Raw genomic sequence first — 16,647 nt, forward strand, 5'->3', positions numbered from 1 at the left:
GCCTTGGCTTGGTGGGGGCGCTGGGGGGCACGTTTGTCACGCGCCTGTGGAGAGCTGAACCCAACTTTTTCTGGCTCAGGCTCGCCGGCCACAGGTGTCCGGACAGGCGAGCCCAGCCCCGGGCCCCGCTCGGCGGCCGCCACTGCTCCGCTAGCCCAGCAGGCGCGTGCGGGGGGAACACGCCTTCGAGGGAGGGAGGAAAAAAAGCCCCGAGTTCCGCTTCCTGAAGGCGCCTTGGCCGGGGCAGCGCCCGACGGGCTGCAGGGGAGCCGGCGCTGCGGGCACTCGGCGCGGGGCTCGCCAGGCACATGGCAGGGGAGCGGAGCCGCCGCTTCACCCGGAGCCGGCTGAGACCGGGCTTGGCGGCTGAGCTCCGCCAGAGCGCCGCCTCGGCAGCCGCCGCCCACCACCACCAGCTGCGCGTGAGTCCGGGCGTCTTCTCCGCGGGGTCGGGAACGTGCCGGGGACTGCGCCGAGCCGCGCGGGAGGGAGACCGAGCTGCCCGGCGGCTCCCCAGCCTTCGGGCTGAGCGCCCCGGGCATGGAGCTGGGAGAGAGCGCTCCGCGGTGTGCCGAAGGGGCTAGATCTCTGTGCCCTAGCTCCCTGGTTTTCAAACTTTTTTCCTCGGGACCCAGTTGAAGAAAATTGTTGATGCCACCAACCCAAGGGAGCTGGGGATGAGGGGTTTGGGGTGTGGGAGGGGCTCAGGGTGGGGCAGAGGGTTGGGGTGAGGGCTGTGGGGTGGGGCTGGGAATGAGAGGTTCAGGATGTTGGAGGGAGCTCTGGGCTGGGGCAGAGGGTTGGGGTGTGGGAGGGGGTCAGGGCTCTGGGTGCAGGTGCTGGGGTGGAGCCGGGGATGAGGGTTTGGGAAGTAGGAGGGGGCTCAGGGCTGGGGGGCAGAGGGTTGAGTGCAGGAGGGGCTCAAAGCTCTGGGCTTGGGGTGCAGGCTCTGGGGTGGGGCTGGGATGAGGGGTTTAGGGTGCAGGAAGGGGCTCCAGGTTTGGGGGGGTTCAGGGCTGGGGCAGGTGGTTGGGGTACAGGAGGGGTGCAGGGCTCTGGGCTGGGGGTGCAGGCTCTGGGGTGGGGCCAGGGATGAGGGGTTTGGGGTGCAGGAAGAGGCTCCGGTATGGGGGGGCTCTGGGCTTGAGCAGGGGGTTGGGATGCAGGAGGGGGTCAGGTCTCTGGGCTTTGGGTGCAGGCTCTGGGGTGGGGCCAGGGATGAGGGGTTTAGGGTGCAGGAAGGGGCTCAGGTATGGGGGGGCTTGGGGCACGGGGTTACCTCAGGCGGCTCCTGGTCAGCGGTGCAGCGGGGGTGCTAAGGCAGGCTTCCTACCTGTCCTGGCATCATGGACTGCGCTGCGCCCCGGAAGTGGCCAGGAGCAGGTCCAGCTCCTAGGCGGAGGTACGCAAGCGGCTCCATGCGGCTCTTGCCCGCAGGCACCGCTCCCTCCCCATCCCCAGTGCTGGCCAATGGGAATGCAAAGCTAGTGTTCGGGGTGGGGGCAGCATGCAGAGCCCCATGCTCCCCACCCCACCATCCCCCACCTAAGAGCTGGACCTGCTGCTGGTCACTTCCGGGGCTCAGTGCGGTTTCAGAATAGATAGAGACTAGCCTGTCTTAGCTGGGCAGCACCGCTGACGGGACTTTTAATGGCCCGGTGGGCGGTGCTGACCAGAGCCACCTCGACCCAGTGGCTTACATTCTGTGACCCAGTATTGGGTCATGACCCGCAGTTTGACAACCACTGCCCTAGAGCCCTCTGTAGTGTACAGTAGGGTTTTACAGAATTCTAGAGGATATAGAGAGGCGTACAGTGTGCAGTTAGGTATGGAGACTCTAGGGTAGTGAGCGGTCTATAATGTACCTTTGATATGGAGAAGTTCAAGGGTACAGAGAGATCTATAGTGTACAGTTCTCCATATGGAGAGGTTGGCATGTTACAGTGGGGCAAAGAGGTCTCTAGAGTATAGCGCGCAATGTATCAGTTAATATGTACTAGTATATACTGTATAGAAATACCACTATATTGACCAATTTAGAGATCTCCATTGTATAGCTCTATGTACCAGCATATACTCCATAGTGACCTCTTCTATATGGAGATTTCATCCATCTTTTATAATATGTGTAGCGTTATATGATATACAGATATTTTAATTGCATAGTTCTGTGTCTAATCTAAAATGTGTGTGACTTATGTACTTGTATAAACTGTATCTAGATGTCCCAGCAGTTCAGATGACGTTGTGGTATGGTTTATAGACCTAGGACTGTTTTGGTACTTAACAATTTTAATGAATGAGATTTTAAGTTTCAAAATCACTTTGAAAGCACTTTACAAAATCACGCTGCATATGCACCTTTTCACAAAAAATGAGATACTCTAAAAACTGCCTGGAGGGATTCTCCTTCCAAATGAGTCACACATGGCAAGTTTGTGGACCAGTATCCATGATTTAGGTGGAGAAGAAAGTTTTTCAACAATTTTTGTGTGTCTGTTTGATCTTACAGTCCAGAAAACAAGGGCCCCAATCTTGTAAAGACTTAAGCACATGCTTAATTTAACTCACTGTGAGTAGTCCCATTCATGTGGGGTATTCAGAGTCTGTAAAATTAAACAAGTATGCCTAAGGCCTTGTCTACCCTATGGGGAGAGATCGATCTAAGTTATGCAATTTCAGCTACGTGAATAACGTAGCTGAAGTCGACGTACTTAGATCTACTTACCGTGGGGTCCACATTACATGATGTCGATTGGAGATGCTTTCCTGTCGACTCCTCTTACGCTTCTCATTCAGGTGGAGTGCAGGTGTCAACGGAAGAGCGGTCTGTGGTCAATTTAGTGTTGTTGTTTTTTTTGCACATTGAACCCCCGGTAAGTGTAGACAAGTCTTTGCGGGATCAGGGTAAAGGAATGGACAAATTGCAAGGTAAAAATACCTTTTGGAGTGTATAAAACATCCACGTATAACTCACTCCATACAGCATAAAGATATCTCTAATGAATGCCACTTTAAAGGTGTTAGCCTGCATGGTTTTTAGCACCAATGTACAGTAAGTACAGCAGGAAGTTTTTAAATTAAACTTTTAATTTGTCTTTTTGATGGTCAAGCTGTATATTTTAACTTGAACCTAGACTGATTTTCATTTGCCACACAGGGCCCCAAAGGTTAAGTATGGAATCCTCTTAGTATCCCTATAAGATAGTCCTAGTATGGATTTAAAAATATTCTGAGTAAGCAGTTCTTATTCCCATGTGATTTTAGATACTTCACAGGATATTTTTAATATTTTCTTCATGGTTATTTTTTTATTGAAATGCTTGTAAGTTCCTGGTTATTTCCACAGGAAATCCCCTGGGTGAAAAGGCCAAAGACACAACACTTACACAGAGACTCTTTCCCTCATGTTAATACATTCTTGAAAATCATAATTATAAGGCCTGATTCATCATTTCCCTGCATCTTACATAGTTATTATACTGGAGCAAAGGCGGTGTAAAATGCTTTGTAATGACCTGGTAGCATTTACATCCTCTTTGCACTGGTGCAAAGTGCAGGACAATAGAGAATGAGGTCCATGCTGTCTAAGAAGGAAAGAACATAATTAGAATTGCTGAAGTTCACAGAGAACTATCAATCTACCTTTTAGAATGAGACAAGATATGTTAGCAGCATTTTCAACATTATGAATCCTCTTTGATTTATATGTTCATTTATATATTTTTAAATAATCCATTAAAGGGGATAAATGGCTCCCTCTTGGATGAATAAGCAGAGGATAATATATATGACTGATCAAATTCATACAGGTAAATATTTCCCTTTCCATGTTCTGGGAGAAGATATCTGACTCAAGTAGGGTAAAGAGTTTGAGAGAACAAGGAAAATCAACAGCAATTGCCACCAAAAAGCTAGCATTTGTCATCGGTTACCACACGTTGGGGCCTAAGTCACTGCAGCTTCCCCCTATACTTAGAATAGGAAATAACTGAAGTAGCTATGTCCCCACGGGCTGATGGGCAGTTTCTTTGGTTTAATGGGCCCTGTACTCCATTCCTGATGTACAGCCCTGGAAATGGAGCTGTCTACGAACAGCCAGTTCAGTCTTCCTAGCTATCTAAAAGCCAAATACAATTCACCCTTTTCCCTACCTCATTGCTTTCTGAATTTGCAGAGCCTAGTCATCCTCCAGGGTCTAGGGGAAATGATTCATAACCTATGACACTGAGTCATGAGTGAGGTGGGTTGCATAAGTGCTGTGCTGCCTTCCGAAGACCGTTCCACTCGGCAAACCATCCTTTCAAGAACTAAAGGAGTCTCCATAGCCTGGGCAGACTTTTTTTCTGCAGCCGGCTCTGCACTGCCGAGAGCTGGGGACTAGAATTTGGACCATTTGGAAATGCCAAATCTCCATGCATGCAGTTTTCACATGTGTTGAATCTGCAAACATTTAGAGCTGAAGAACTTTATAGGTAGCACAAAGCGTGCTTACACATAGATTCATAGATTCTAGGACTGGAAGGGACCTTGAGAGGTCATCGAGTCCAGTCCCCTGCCCGCGTGGCAGGACCAAATACTGTCTAAATAAATACTGTCACATGCACTAAAGAAATGTGGTCACTTCTTCAAGTAGAACATTGCTCAACTGTATGGTCTTAGCTTTTTCATTTTTAGATATAATTATCTTATCATATATATATATATATATATATATATATATATATATATATATATATAATTTAGATATAAAGGGGGTCAATTTAAAATCAGATACTGTAAGCAAACTAAGGCTATGTCTACACTACAACCTTAAGTCGACCTATGTTAGGTCGATTTACAGCCACAACTTTAATTACTGTGGTGGCTGATGTCCACTCTACCCTCCTTTTATTGGCAGTGCGCGTTCTCACCAGGAGCGCTTCTATCAACTGAAGAGGGGCAGTGTGGGAGACTGAGAGCCAGGGCTCTCAGCTCCATTCAGCTCCCTACTGGGAACCGAGCTGTCCCCCAGGGCTTCTCGCTTTCCCGCTCCCAGCCAGGAGCAGGGGGGCAGCGGCCCAGGCTTCTTACCTCCAGGGGAAAGATCCGCACCTGGAGTCTAGTCAGCTGCTGTGCTCCTGGTGGGGAGCCAGGACCCCAGACCTCCAGGTGGGGGAGACAGCAGGGTTCCCAGCGGGTGGCAGCCCGAATTGGAGTGGAGACCTGGCAGTAGCCCGGCTGGGGAGCCAGGAGCTGGCTTTCTTGTCAATTGCACAGCTCCAGCAGAGCCCTGAAATTGACAAGAATGACAGCCAACAGCCAAGGTAAGGAATGCAGTGTCTACACAGACACTGCATTGCCTTAACTACACCGACATTAGCCCTATGCCTCTTACTGAGGTGGTTTTATTATGTTGGCATTACAGGGGAGTTACAAACTGTGTACTGTAAACAAGGTCTAATTTATAACATTTTCTATTTACATCTTAGATTATTAAAACTGACAGTATTTTAGAAATACTTTCTATCAAACAAAACACTACTGTGTTAATACATGAGAACCAGAATCTGAAACTGAAGAAGCAGCAAAAATGAAACGGAGCAGTTTAGTTTAACTGAAGAAGTTGAATAAAATACAAAACAGTAAACCTGATGCATAAACAGTGGCAAGCAAATTTAGATTTAAAAAATTCTTTCAGCTTTAGTAACATAAAAGTGTATTAGTGATCTAAGTAAGCAATAAAATAAAAATCCTGTATTAAAGTTAACGATATCCCTTTAAAAGGTTATACTTGAACAGCAGTCAGGAACTTTTGTACGCAATTTCTGAGAGCTTTGTTCTGTTGGCTGGTGGAATATAATCTTTCTGGGATACATTAGAATTTATAGTTTGGTTTCTAAGACAAAATGCAAAGGGATCCTCCAAGATTTTTGCCTCTTACCAAATATGAAGGTTGCAGATGCCTGTTCAAATTGAGTTTTCAGTTAGACTTGTTAGTGGGGCATATTGTCTTTGGGCATATTGATGAAGTTACCATCTTTTTACAGTGGTTTTGTAGGTGGTGGTCGGGGTGGGGATAGGGGGTTTGTGTCTTCATTAACTTTGCCTGTGAAAGCCAAATTACATATTTTCATTCTTTGTGCTTAGAAACTCAAGCCGGGATTCAAAGCTATTCTCTTAAGGGTGAAGTCCACTCTACTCACATAAAACCTGAGTAGCTGGGCTCTGTATGGGTCCAGCATGGGAGTAGGGAGGAAGAATAGGTGTAATCCACCCTGAGCACCTGCACTTAGGGCCAAGGTGCATGGCTACAAAACTATTCGCTGAAATAGTTATCATAGCCTCTCTGCACCTGTTCAGCAGTGTTGGTAGCCACTGGATCTGTATAGACACAGATTCCATGGAACCTTCTCTGGTTCTCAAGGTGTGCGTAGGCATTGCTGCATTTCCCCTTCAGCCACAATGCAGGGCCCAAGCATTGTGGAATATCTTCATTGGTCTTCTGCACTATAGGTGAATATTAGAAAAGGGAAATGTGATGTGTATTAGGCAAGAAATTATGGGAGCTATTTTGTTTCTTTTATCTCAGACTCTTCAGCTGGAGTAAACATGCTTATCTGTCAACAAAGTTACTTTATTTTATTTGATGTGCAGTGTTAATCCTGGCTTCTGTTCTTGTTTACTGCAGTAACTTGCGCAGGCTGTGCCCTTATTTATCCCAGGATAACGAGGCTCCATTATTGTAAATCATTCTTATTAGGAATTACCATGGGGCACGGGCAGCTTGTTCACAATGTAGCAGCATCTTTAACTATTGCAGTCATGTTCCACTTGATCTTCCTTCCGTACTATGACTGCCTAAAATGTGACATTTTGGGACAAAATCCCTACGTGTTATGATCCCTTTATGACACTCTGATAGTGACAAGGAGCTGTAAATCTGGGAGCCCTGGCTACTGTGGAATAACATGGCTTTCTGTCATGGCATAAGGAGTGTGCCAGGGGAAAGAGGGCATGGCAAGAATCTACTGGCTCTTTTTGACTTGTGGGCTGCCCTGTGCAGGCTGTGGTCAGCAGAGTGTAGTTAGAGCAGCTCTAAAGCTGTTGTAACTGATGTGAGGGATTAGGTAGGCCTCTGGCTGGCCCAACATATCTGGAGATGTGGTAAAGTAAAGGTGGGTTACAGTAGTATGTAGCTTTTCTTGCTTTTGCACTGGTTCCTGTTTTCCCACTCCCTCGCCCGCTCTTGTAGCATGGCTTATGACATCAGGTGCCTAAGTGTTTTGCTGAACCTCGGCCTTATGAATAAGCTATGAGCCCATGGAACAAATTCTCAGCTGGTGTAGATTGTCATAGCTCCATTGAAGACAATGAAATTTACACCTGCTGAGGACCTTACCACTGTTCTCAATTCTTTACTCTCCTCACATTTATTGCTTTCTTCGTAGGTGATCTGCTTTACCTTTACTCAGGAACAGAGGCTGCTGTTCCTCCAACCACTGTAAAAAAATAAAATTAAATAAAAAATTAAAATTAAAAAATGTCCATTTCCTTTTCAGACACTCTCTTTTATCGGTCATTGAAAATAAAATGTCAAGGGCCATTTAAAACTCAGCTCAGTATTCTGTTCATGTACTGGAGGCACAGGACTGTGCCTCTGACTAATCTGGGAAGAAGCGAGAATTTGTATTTATTATTTGGAGTTATATTATGTAAATCAGAGACTTCTCCAGTGCCCAAAAATGGTGAACGAGGAAGCAGAGATTGAAGGACAAGTGTATGTGCAACACTTCTTGGCGTGTTTTAGAGAACATAATATTTCAACATTAACGTATTCTGCATTAGTTGCACAAGCATTTTTTCCAGAAACCTACCATTCTGTCTGAAAGCTCTGTAATATTACTCATGCTGTTCCAATAATTGCAAAATGCTTAATTATTTCTTTTATTTTAATTCTTTATAATTATAAAAAAGGAATTTACAAATCTGCTCAATGAAACTGTCAAGTTGAAACAATTTGCTTAAAATATTCCACATATTTCTTCTTAAAACAAAGTTCCAAAAATGTTGCAAACTTTTTGTTACTTTGTCTTAAATATGTAGACTTGTTTTGAAATTGCTAGGCACAAGTTAACTATAATTGTCCATGCAAGTTGGGTAATTGTTTACACAAATAGCAAGTTAATTTGTCTGTCACTCAGTTTGTATGTGCAGTTGTAGTAATACTTGGGTGGGAGCTCCTGATATGTGAGCCAGTATTAGACATGACACACATCTGCAGGTGGTATTGCTGGATTGTTAACGTATTAGCCAAATATCTTGTATCTTTGTGGTGCTCCTCTATTTTCCAAACAAAATCAGTGCCTGACGGTTTTATCCAGGCAGGTTGTGGTGGTTGACATTTACCCTTCATTTAAATGAGCCTTAAGTGATTTCTCCTCTCATTTCTCTTACATTAGCTGACTGTGTTAATAGCATTGTGGAATCAGGATCTTGTTCCACGTGCCATTTGTACTGGCAGAAATTCATTTCCATTGTACTGTGTGCAGCCCAGTGCAGATGGTTGTGGTATTTAGTGACCTCTCTGGCCTTTTGGTTCTGTTTCTTATAACAGAATGTCAGGTTTCTCTCTCACACTGTGTTTATCCTGTGCCTGAATTCCACTTTAATGATTCTTTGGAATACTCATGCTTCAAATGTATATTCTGAGTAGTGGGTTTGAAATGAGCAATACAAATTCCATTAATACGGTGAGTTCACAGGTTGCTGGGGATTTTTAGTTTTAGGTCTAACTTTCAATTCTGAAGATAGTTACCACTTCTAAATATGCTGGTTTCCTCAATACACCCATGCTACATCCTTTCTCCTTTCGTTCTCTTGCAATGTGTGAAAACAAAGCTGTGCACATTATCATTTGTAGAAAAAGTGATCAGTTTTCAGATGACAGTGTCAACAAGAACACATAACCCGCTTGTATTCAAAATACTAATCAAGACATTGAGCTTGGGTAGTACAAATACCCCTAGGCCAAATCCTGAGGTCCTTATTCAGTGTTTACTTAGTCCATACTCGGGTAAAGCCCATTGACTTCAGAATCATTACAAATACCATGCTTACATGAATGGAATTTGTATTGTAAATTTTTGATGTTTGGAAGGTACAATTTTGACCTGAACACTTTTGGGTACATAGGTTATTCTAGAGATGAGCTGTGAATGGGCTTTTCACTTCTGAAAATGTTCTGATGTCCTCTTTATATCCATTATATATTGAAATCAGTAAGACATAATTTGAGATAGTATTAGTGCTATGCTTCCAATATATGAAATGTATGGTAATATATTGCTCTATGTGTATATAGAATGCACTCTGTAACTTAGAGCAGATACTACATGTTAGCCTGTAGACTATTTTTAAAATGTCATGATTTATTTTAAAGGCAATTCATGTGCAAAGGTGTTGTTTGTGATATAAACTCAGAAACAAGCAAAGGTGATAACTAAACATACATTGAGTAAAATATTGATGCTGTTGAAATCAATAGGCATTTTGTCACTAATTTCAGTGGGGGCAGGATTTCATCCATTGTGGTCTCTAGTACTTAGGCAAAATAGAGCACTACCTGAAGCCTAAATCATGTGAAGCGATCTGCTGTCTGATTCTTTATACCTTTACCGCTGAGGCGATTGTTTGAGTAAAACACCATTGACATCTCTCCTCAGCCTGCCCAGTATAGCCCACAGAAGTCTGAACCACCAGGTCCTATGGCTGCGAGGTCAGGTTCCCCAAAGCCAGCTCAGCCATGTCTGCTGCTGTCAGGTCCTGTTCAGTGAAGTCTCCATTAGATCAGCTACTGCTGGGGCCTGATCCACAAAACAGCCATGTTCCATTTGATCTGTTGCTAGGTTCAGCTCCACAAAGGCTCCGAAATCTCTGAATAGAAAACCCAGAGCAAAGCAAGATCCCCAGAGTCCCTGTTTTCCCTGGTAGACTTTGGGCTCACTACACAATCTGAGTCCCATTACCTGTCTGCTCAGTGTGACCCACTTTTCCCAGGCTATACCTTTCAGAATCTTCCCACCTTTAATAAATTCACCTGCATGAAACATTTAATATCACTTCCAAAACAAAACACAAATGCCAATCAATGCACGTACAACACTATACAGAAATGCACTGGGGCAAAATAACAATTAATATCCGTGAACCCTGCCAGAGCTAGCTTTCTCTCTTTCCTCTATAGGGGGAACAGAGAGTTTCCTTTCCCCTCAAACCTTCTAAGTCTAACATGTTCCGTTCATTTTTTTCTCTTTATCTTATTAATATGTATTTACAAACTTAACAGTAGTCTAAATACTTTTTTGGGGGGTCTGTTAATTGGTATCTTTGATACGTAATCTTTTCTAAGTGATAGATGCTTGAAAGGGCTCCATGCTGATTATTATTAAACATTTACATATTGTACATGGTGCTTTACAATACAGACTAAGACCGTTCCCTTGTAGTGCTGTAGGCAATGCTAAGTAGCCCCACTTGCGCTCCCCAGGATTTGCATGGGGGTAAGGGGTTTCCAGTGCTCCTTCACATATATGCAACACCAGCCAAAATCGGGCTTTAACTGCTATGCTGTTTTGGAACAAAATGCTAAAGCCCTTAGATGCTGTGATATGAGTTTGTTTTAAAAGCTTAAGCAAATACATAAAATTAGTAAACATACTCATTTCACACACACAGTGGACTTGTACTGGCAGCATTCCAGCATCTGAGCCACCATCACTGGTATTTTCAGAGGAGGCTAATTCAAGCGGAATGGGGTGCCAAACTCCTTTAGGATTCTTTCAGTATCTCAAACAGCACTATTCGTTCATGCAGGCTAATAACAAAAGGGTTAAAAATATCATTTAAGGAAATGACTTATACTATTCTCATTTAAAATAGCAAAAATAACTTTATTATTACATTTGCTACATAATATTGCTGTTATATCTCTACATTTTAGTGATGTATGTGTGGGTGTATATAAAAATATATAAATAACACCAAAATGTAGCAAGATATATCTGGAATACATGTATTTCCCTCCAAATTCTGCATTCCATATTATCTATAAGGAGTAAAAAGCTTTTCTATCACTGAGTCTGAAATTGGCTTGTTTGCCTTTCTCATCTTTGAGGGTAATGTCGACTGACTTAAAGCAAACATGATTCTAGGTTGCTTTGACATGTTGACCTAAATTAAATGATGTAGATATAATGAAATTTAATGAATGCAACTGAGTTAGATACAATAGGGGGAAAAGCTTCCTTTCTAAATGTAATCATTTATCAACAAGAAAAAATAGAAATGTCTATTTCTGAAACAGGAATGGCTAAATATGTTTAGCACAGAAACTTTTTTTTCTTGCTCTATTGTTCTTGGTTTCGGTTAATATAGTAGCTGTGGATTCTTTGAATCTCTCATTGTTTGAACATGTCATTGCCCGCTATGTGGAAATTGTTTTCTGGTAGGGGTACCTGATCTTGTTCCCACTTATACTTGTTATAAACTGATGTATCTCCTCTGACTTAAATATATTAACTCCTAAGCTACAGTGAGATAAGTAAGAATACAATTGGGCTCACCAGTGTTTTATAAAGCATTCATATTCATTTCCTAAACATATGTGAAAATACAGTCAAAATTATGTGGTTAAACCAGTGGATAGTCAGAGATAAGACTGTTGGTCTTATCTGAAAGCTAGCAGGAACATTTAAGGTTAACTGTATGTTAAATATATCTGTATTTAATGTACGTTCACCAGTGATCTTTTTGGTCTGAACTTGAGTTTACTTTTCAGACTCAGGTAAAAACTGTGTTGAATTGGGGATCCCCTTTTGAGGTCTAGGTTTTTGTCAACAATTTTAAAGGTTCACAATACTAATTTGACTTCATGCTCTCCCCCTCCCCCCCACCCCCGTTTTTTAAAATAAGGAATTACCCTCCCACTTTTGGATGATTCAATTAAAAATCAAACAAATAAGTTTTCTGTCTGAAGGAAAATCTGTGTTTTGTAATAGAGTTAGAAGAATTGCCCAAAGCTAGTGGATGGTACAAGCAGGTTTCCCAAATAGATTTCTATAGACTGTACTGTATTTATCTTTTTCATTTCAATAGCTTTGTTTTTCTCTGCTCCATTTTTAACATTCTCTCCATGGGCAGAGGAACCATGTAGACGTGCCTGCACAAAGCCTCTGCGTCACTCAAGTCCTCAAATTAGAGCTTAAGGCAAATTTGAGTGGTCCACAGGCCGTATTCTGGCTCTCTCTTGGGGTGAATGTTATTGTGCTCACTCTCTACTCCATTCCTGACTCCGTTTTTCCATTGTTTTTTCTCTGGGCTCCGTTTTACACAGTCTGTCTCCTTAGTTGAATTGTACCCAGTTCAAGTTTGAGTTCAAGACAAATCCACTGTGTTCAAGAGCATTTTATAATGGTCTAAAGCAGTTTCTCACCTCTCTTTTAACCCTTACTATGGGCCAGATGCTTAGCTCTTCCTGAGAGGTACTGAGTATCCTCAGTTTCCAGTGATGTCAGTAGCAATTGAGGATGTTCAGTCCCTCTCATGGTCAATGTCTGTGGTGTTATCATTGGTTGCCAAGTATTTTGGGTGGGTTGTTATGCTGATGGTGCATTTAAATATGCGGTGAAATAAATTATATCAAAGTGCATCAACTCTTTATCACGATGAGTGAATGTGTCCTTTCATCTGACTAAATGGAAAAAATAGGCGACAGCTTTAGAGTAAGCAAAGAGCCATCCAACGAGAGTGGAGTATGTTGTCTCTTTACTATCGTTGATTAATATTTTATTTCCCATTAGAGTAAATTGATGCATTTTACATTATTTTCATGTGCCTTGGTGTGGTGGAGCAACACATACATGGATGAATTGGTTTTTGATGCAAACTTGGTGAACAGCACTCTTCCCAGATATGAGAAGGTCATACAAAATGCCCTTAGGATGCTAGATAAGAACATTTGAAATCTCTTATGTGTTCAGGTATGCTTTTTTCCTCTTTAGGAAATACCCTATTCCCCATTAAGGGCCCAGTCCTGTCATGTGCTCAATGCCCTAACCTCCAACCTTGCACGATCTAGGCCATAAGTTTCCATAGGAGTCTCTTTCACTGAGGAACTTTGTATTTCAGTTCTCCTACATCTGTTTTGCAATATCTTTATTTCTCTTTTGTCAGATTTTGTAGGAATGCCTCTGTCAGATTTTGTAGGTTATAAAGTAACTGGTGGTGTTTGCACCAGTCATTCTCTCTTGTGAGGTTTGAAACTTCTATTCATTTTTGTGGGCCAAATCCTGGCTCCATTGAGGCCAATGAAAGTTTTCTCATTGGCTTCTTTGGGACCAGGATTTTTAGCTATTTAATTGGAAGATGCTTTGTGTATCCCTGACTCATCCTATGAGAGTAAATAGTGCCACCAACAATAGAGACACTGAGGCAGGAACTTCTAGGGCAGCAAATGTTAGTAGCACCAGAAGCACTAGAATGAGCACTAGTGTAAATGGTAGATTCTCTATAACTTGAAGTCTTTTAATCATGATCTGAGTACTTCAGTGACTCAGCTAGAGGTTAGGGGTCGGTTACAGGAGTGGGTGGGTGGGTGAGGTTCTGTGGCCTGCAATGTGCAGAAGGTCAGACTAGATGATCATGATGGTCACTTCTGACCTTAAAGTCTAAGACTAGATGATCATGATGGTCACTTCTGACCTTAAAGTCTAAGACTAGATGATCATGATGGTCACTTCTGACCTTAAAGTCTATGAGTCTATGAGCACACTATGATAGGGCAGTTTTGCTACCCTATATTGGGAAATCAAAGCGTTTCTGGTTTGCATTTAGCAATATTTATTCAACATTTTGTACCTGCAATGTTGCATTCTGTTCTAAGCACCACCTTACTGACAAACTGGAGAAAATTCAGAGGACAGCAATAAAAATGATTATCAAGAATTGGAAGGACTGACTCATGAAGAAGGATTAAAAAGAGCTAATATGGATAGTGTGGCTTATATGTATGGGATGGCTAAGATGAAAGGTAAAACTGCTCTTGCCTTACTCATGTGAGGAGTCCCATTAAAGTCAGTGGAAGTACTTGTGTGAGTAAGGCAATCACAATTTTTTTCCTGTGAGACATGATAACAGTATATAAATATTTGAAGGATGTGTAAACCCCCAAGAGGGAGAGGGAATACTGAGTGTACTATACAAGGGTACAACTAGCACTAGTGGGATGATCGTGGGAAAATTTAGGCAGAATAGTAGAGGAATCTTCCTGATGGTGGATGCATTAGGTGGAGGAACTGTCTCACTTAAGGAAGCCTTGTGATTTGGGATTTTTATATCTAGACTGAACAAAATATGGCAAAATGTACTGCACAGTACCATCATGCATTGGCAGGGAGGTAACTTGGATGAGTAAATGCTTTCTTTTCAATTCTGACTTTCATGATTCTGCATACAAGTTTATTCATCAATAAATAGTTAGTATAATCATGTATAGACTTCAGTACTTCTTTCAGAATAGCACATGATCAGTATAGATGTTTTCCCATTCTTATATTTGCAATGTGTACTAAAATATGTTCTGAGCTATCAGATGGCCCCATTCACAGTACCTGAACACGTATTTCCTTTTCTCTTGTTGACAAGCCATCATCCCATTGGCACATGGAGAGCAAATATAGACAAGAGAAAGTATGGAAGTAAAATATTATTCTAAATTGAAATTCCGTCTGTCAGAAACATCTGTGTATTCCAAAGCTCACAACTCATTTTAAAGCATTGACTGGACTTTGCCTCAGATGTGAATCATTTGACCCTGGAAACTGTGTTATTGCATGGCGTTTCTGCACTTACTGACACCATTTAATCAAACAATTTCATCTACAAACACTGGTTGAGGCCAAGTCATGGAACATGAGTTTGACTTGTGTATCCTATTTGGATAATACAAATCCCTACATCGGGATGGCCAACCTGTGGCTCCAGAGCCACTCTTCAGAAGTTAATATGCGGCTCCTTGTATAGACTGTGGGGCTGGAGCTACAGGTGCCAACTTTCCAATGTGCGGAGGGGTGCTCACTGCTCAATCCCTGGCTCTGCTCCTCCTCCTCCTCCCCAGAGCCTCCTGCACACCATGGAACAGCTGATTGGGAGGGAGGTGGCAGGTGCTGATCAGTGGGGCTGCCGGTGGGTGGGAGGCACTGGGAGCAGGGTGTGGGGGAGCTGATGTGGGGCTGCTGACGTATTACTGTGGCTCTACAGCAATGTACATAGGTAAATTCTGGCTCCTTTTCAGACTCAGGTTGGCCACCCCTGCCCTACATATTTAAAGCAATGTTATCGGGATTTAGTCTCAGAACTCCCATTAACCTTAATGAGAATCACATAGCTAAAACATTGCCTGTATCTGAGAATTTAGGGGGATCTGATTAAGTTGAAATTCAAGAAATGCATGAACAGAGATTTAGCTTATCCTTATTCCTAATTAAATAATACTCTGTAGTTTGGCAGCAGCTTCAGGAAGCCTTCACAAAGTAGCCACAGTATATTTAAACCTGAAGAAGTACTGTAGTCCCTCTCTCAAAGGTCCCCTGCCACTTCCTTCTTGGAGTCAAATACGGTCCCAAAGATTTTGATTATGCCATAAAGTTTGTATAGAGATGGATCTCATATAATGTAGTAGATGCAGTGAGGGTCTGTGCTTGTTTGGAGAATGGAAAACTATGGATGACCAAGCAGATATAGTACTTAAAAAAATGATGTGGACATAAGAAAAACACCTTTCGCCTGGTTTATTTAAAAGTATGTCAATAAGGATAAGTGTAGGAGCACCACTCCCTGATGGAATGTTTCCCTTCAGTCACTATGTACCCCTCCAGTCACAACATATGAGGGCAGGTGTTGTAAAGGAATGCTGTGTTGGAATGGAGCACAATGCAGTACCTAATGCTCCTTATTAAAAAGGAAATCTGCCATGTATTTTAGTTGCTCTTGCAATGACAGCCCTCCATATTTGTCTTGCATTGCCTGTACGTTACACTTACATGATCCGCACACATGAACATCGAACACCCACTTATTGGCTCTCCTCTCCTTCTGTTCCCCAGACTGCTGCTCTTACTCATAGACTCATAGACTTTAAGGTCAGAAGGGACCATTATGATCATCTGGTCTGACCCCCTGCATGCTGCAGGCCATAAAACCGTCCCTACCCCTTCCCTGGACTCTGCTGTTGAAGTCCCCAATCCTGTTTTTAGTGACTGCAATCGGCAGAGACCCTCCTGGCTAGAGATCCCTGCCCCATGCTGCGGAGGAAGGCGAAAAACCTCCAGAGGCTCAGCCAATCTGCCCTGGAGGAAAATTCCTTCCCGACCCCAAATGTGGCGATCAGTAAGACCCCGAGCATATAGGCAAGAGTCTCCAGCCCGACCCCGTTAGCCATTATACTATTTACCCACCATTGCTTGGCTTTCCTTGACTACTATGTTTTACCATTAAACCATTCCCTCCATAAACTTATCTAACTTTATCTTAAAACCAGACAGGTCCGTCGCCCCCACCGTTTCCCTCGGTAGGCCGTTCCAATATTTCACCCCTCTGACGGTCAGAAAC

General features: G+C 43.0%; 1 protein-coding gene across 3 annotated transcripts in view; it reads left to right on the top strand.

Moving 5' to 3' along the window:
• The first annotated feature begins 202 nt into the window (after positions 1-202).
• DOCK10 (dedicator of cytokinesis 10) overlaps positions 203-16,647 on the top strand; it is a 226,103-nt gene continuing 209,658 nt past the window's right edge. For all 3 annotated transcript variants that reach the window (XM_065558013.1, XM_008165874.4, XM_065558014.1), the window contains exon 1: positions 203-422. In XM_065558013.1, coding sequence (XP_065414085.1) covers positions 309-422 — 114 coding nt within the window. In that variant the 5' untranslated portion in view covers positions 203-308. The remainder of the gene's footprint in view (positions 423-16,647) is intronic.

Source organism: Chrysemys picta, chromosome 9, assembly GCF_011386835.1.
Source record: "Chrysemys picta bellii isolate R12L10 chromosome 9, ASM1138683v2, whole genome shotgun sequence".
NCBI classification, from domain to species: Eukaryota; Metazoa; Chordata; order Testudines; family Emydidae; genus Chrysemys; species Chrysemys picta.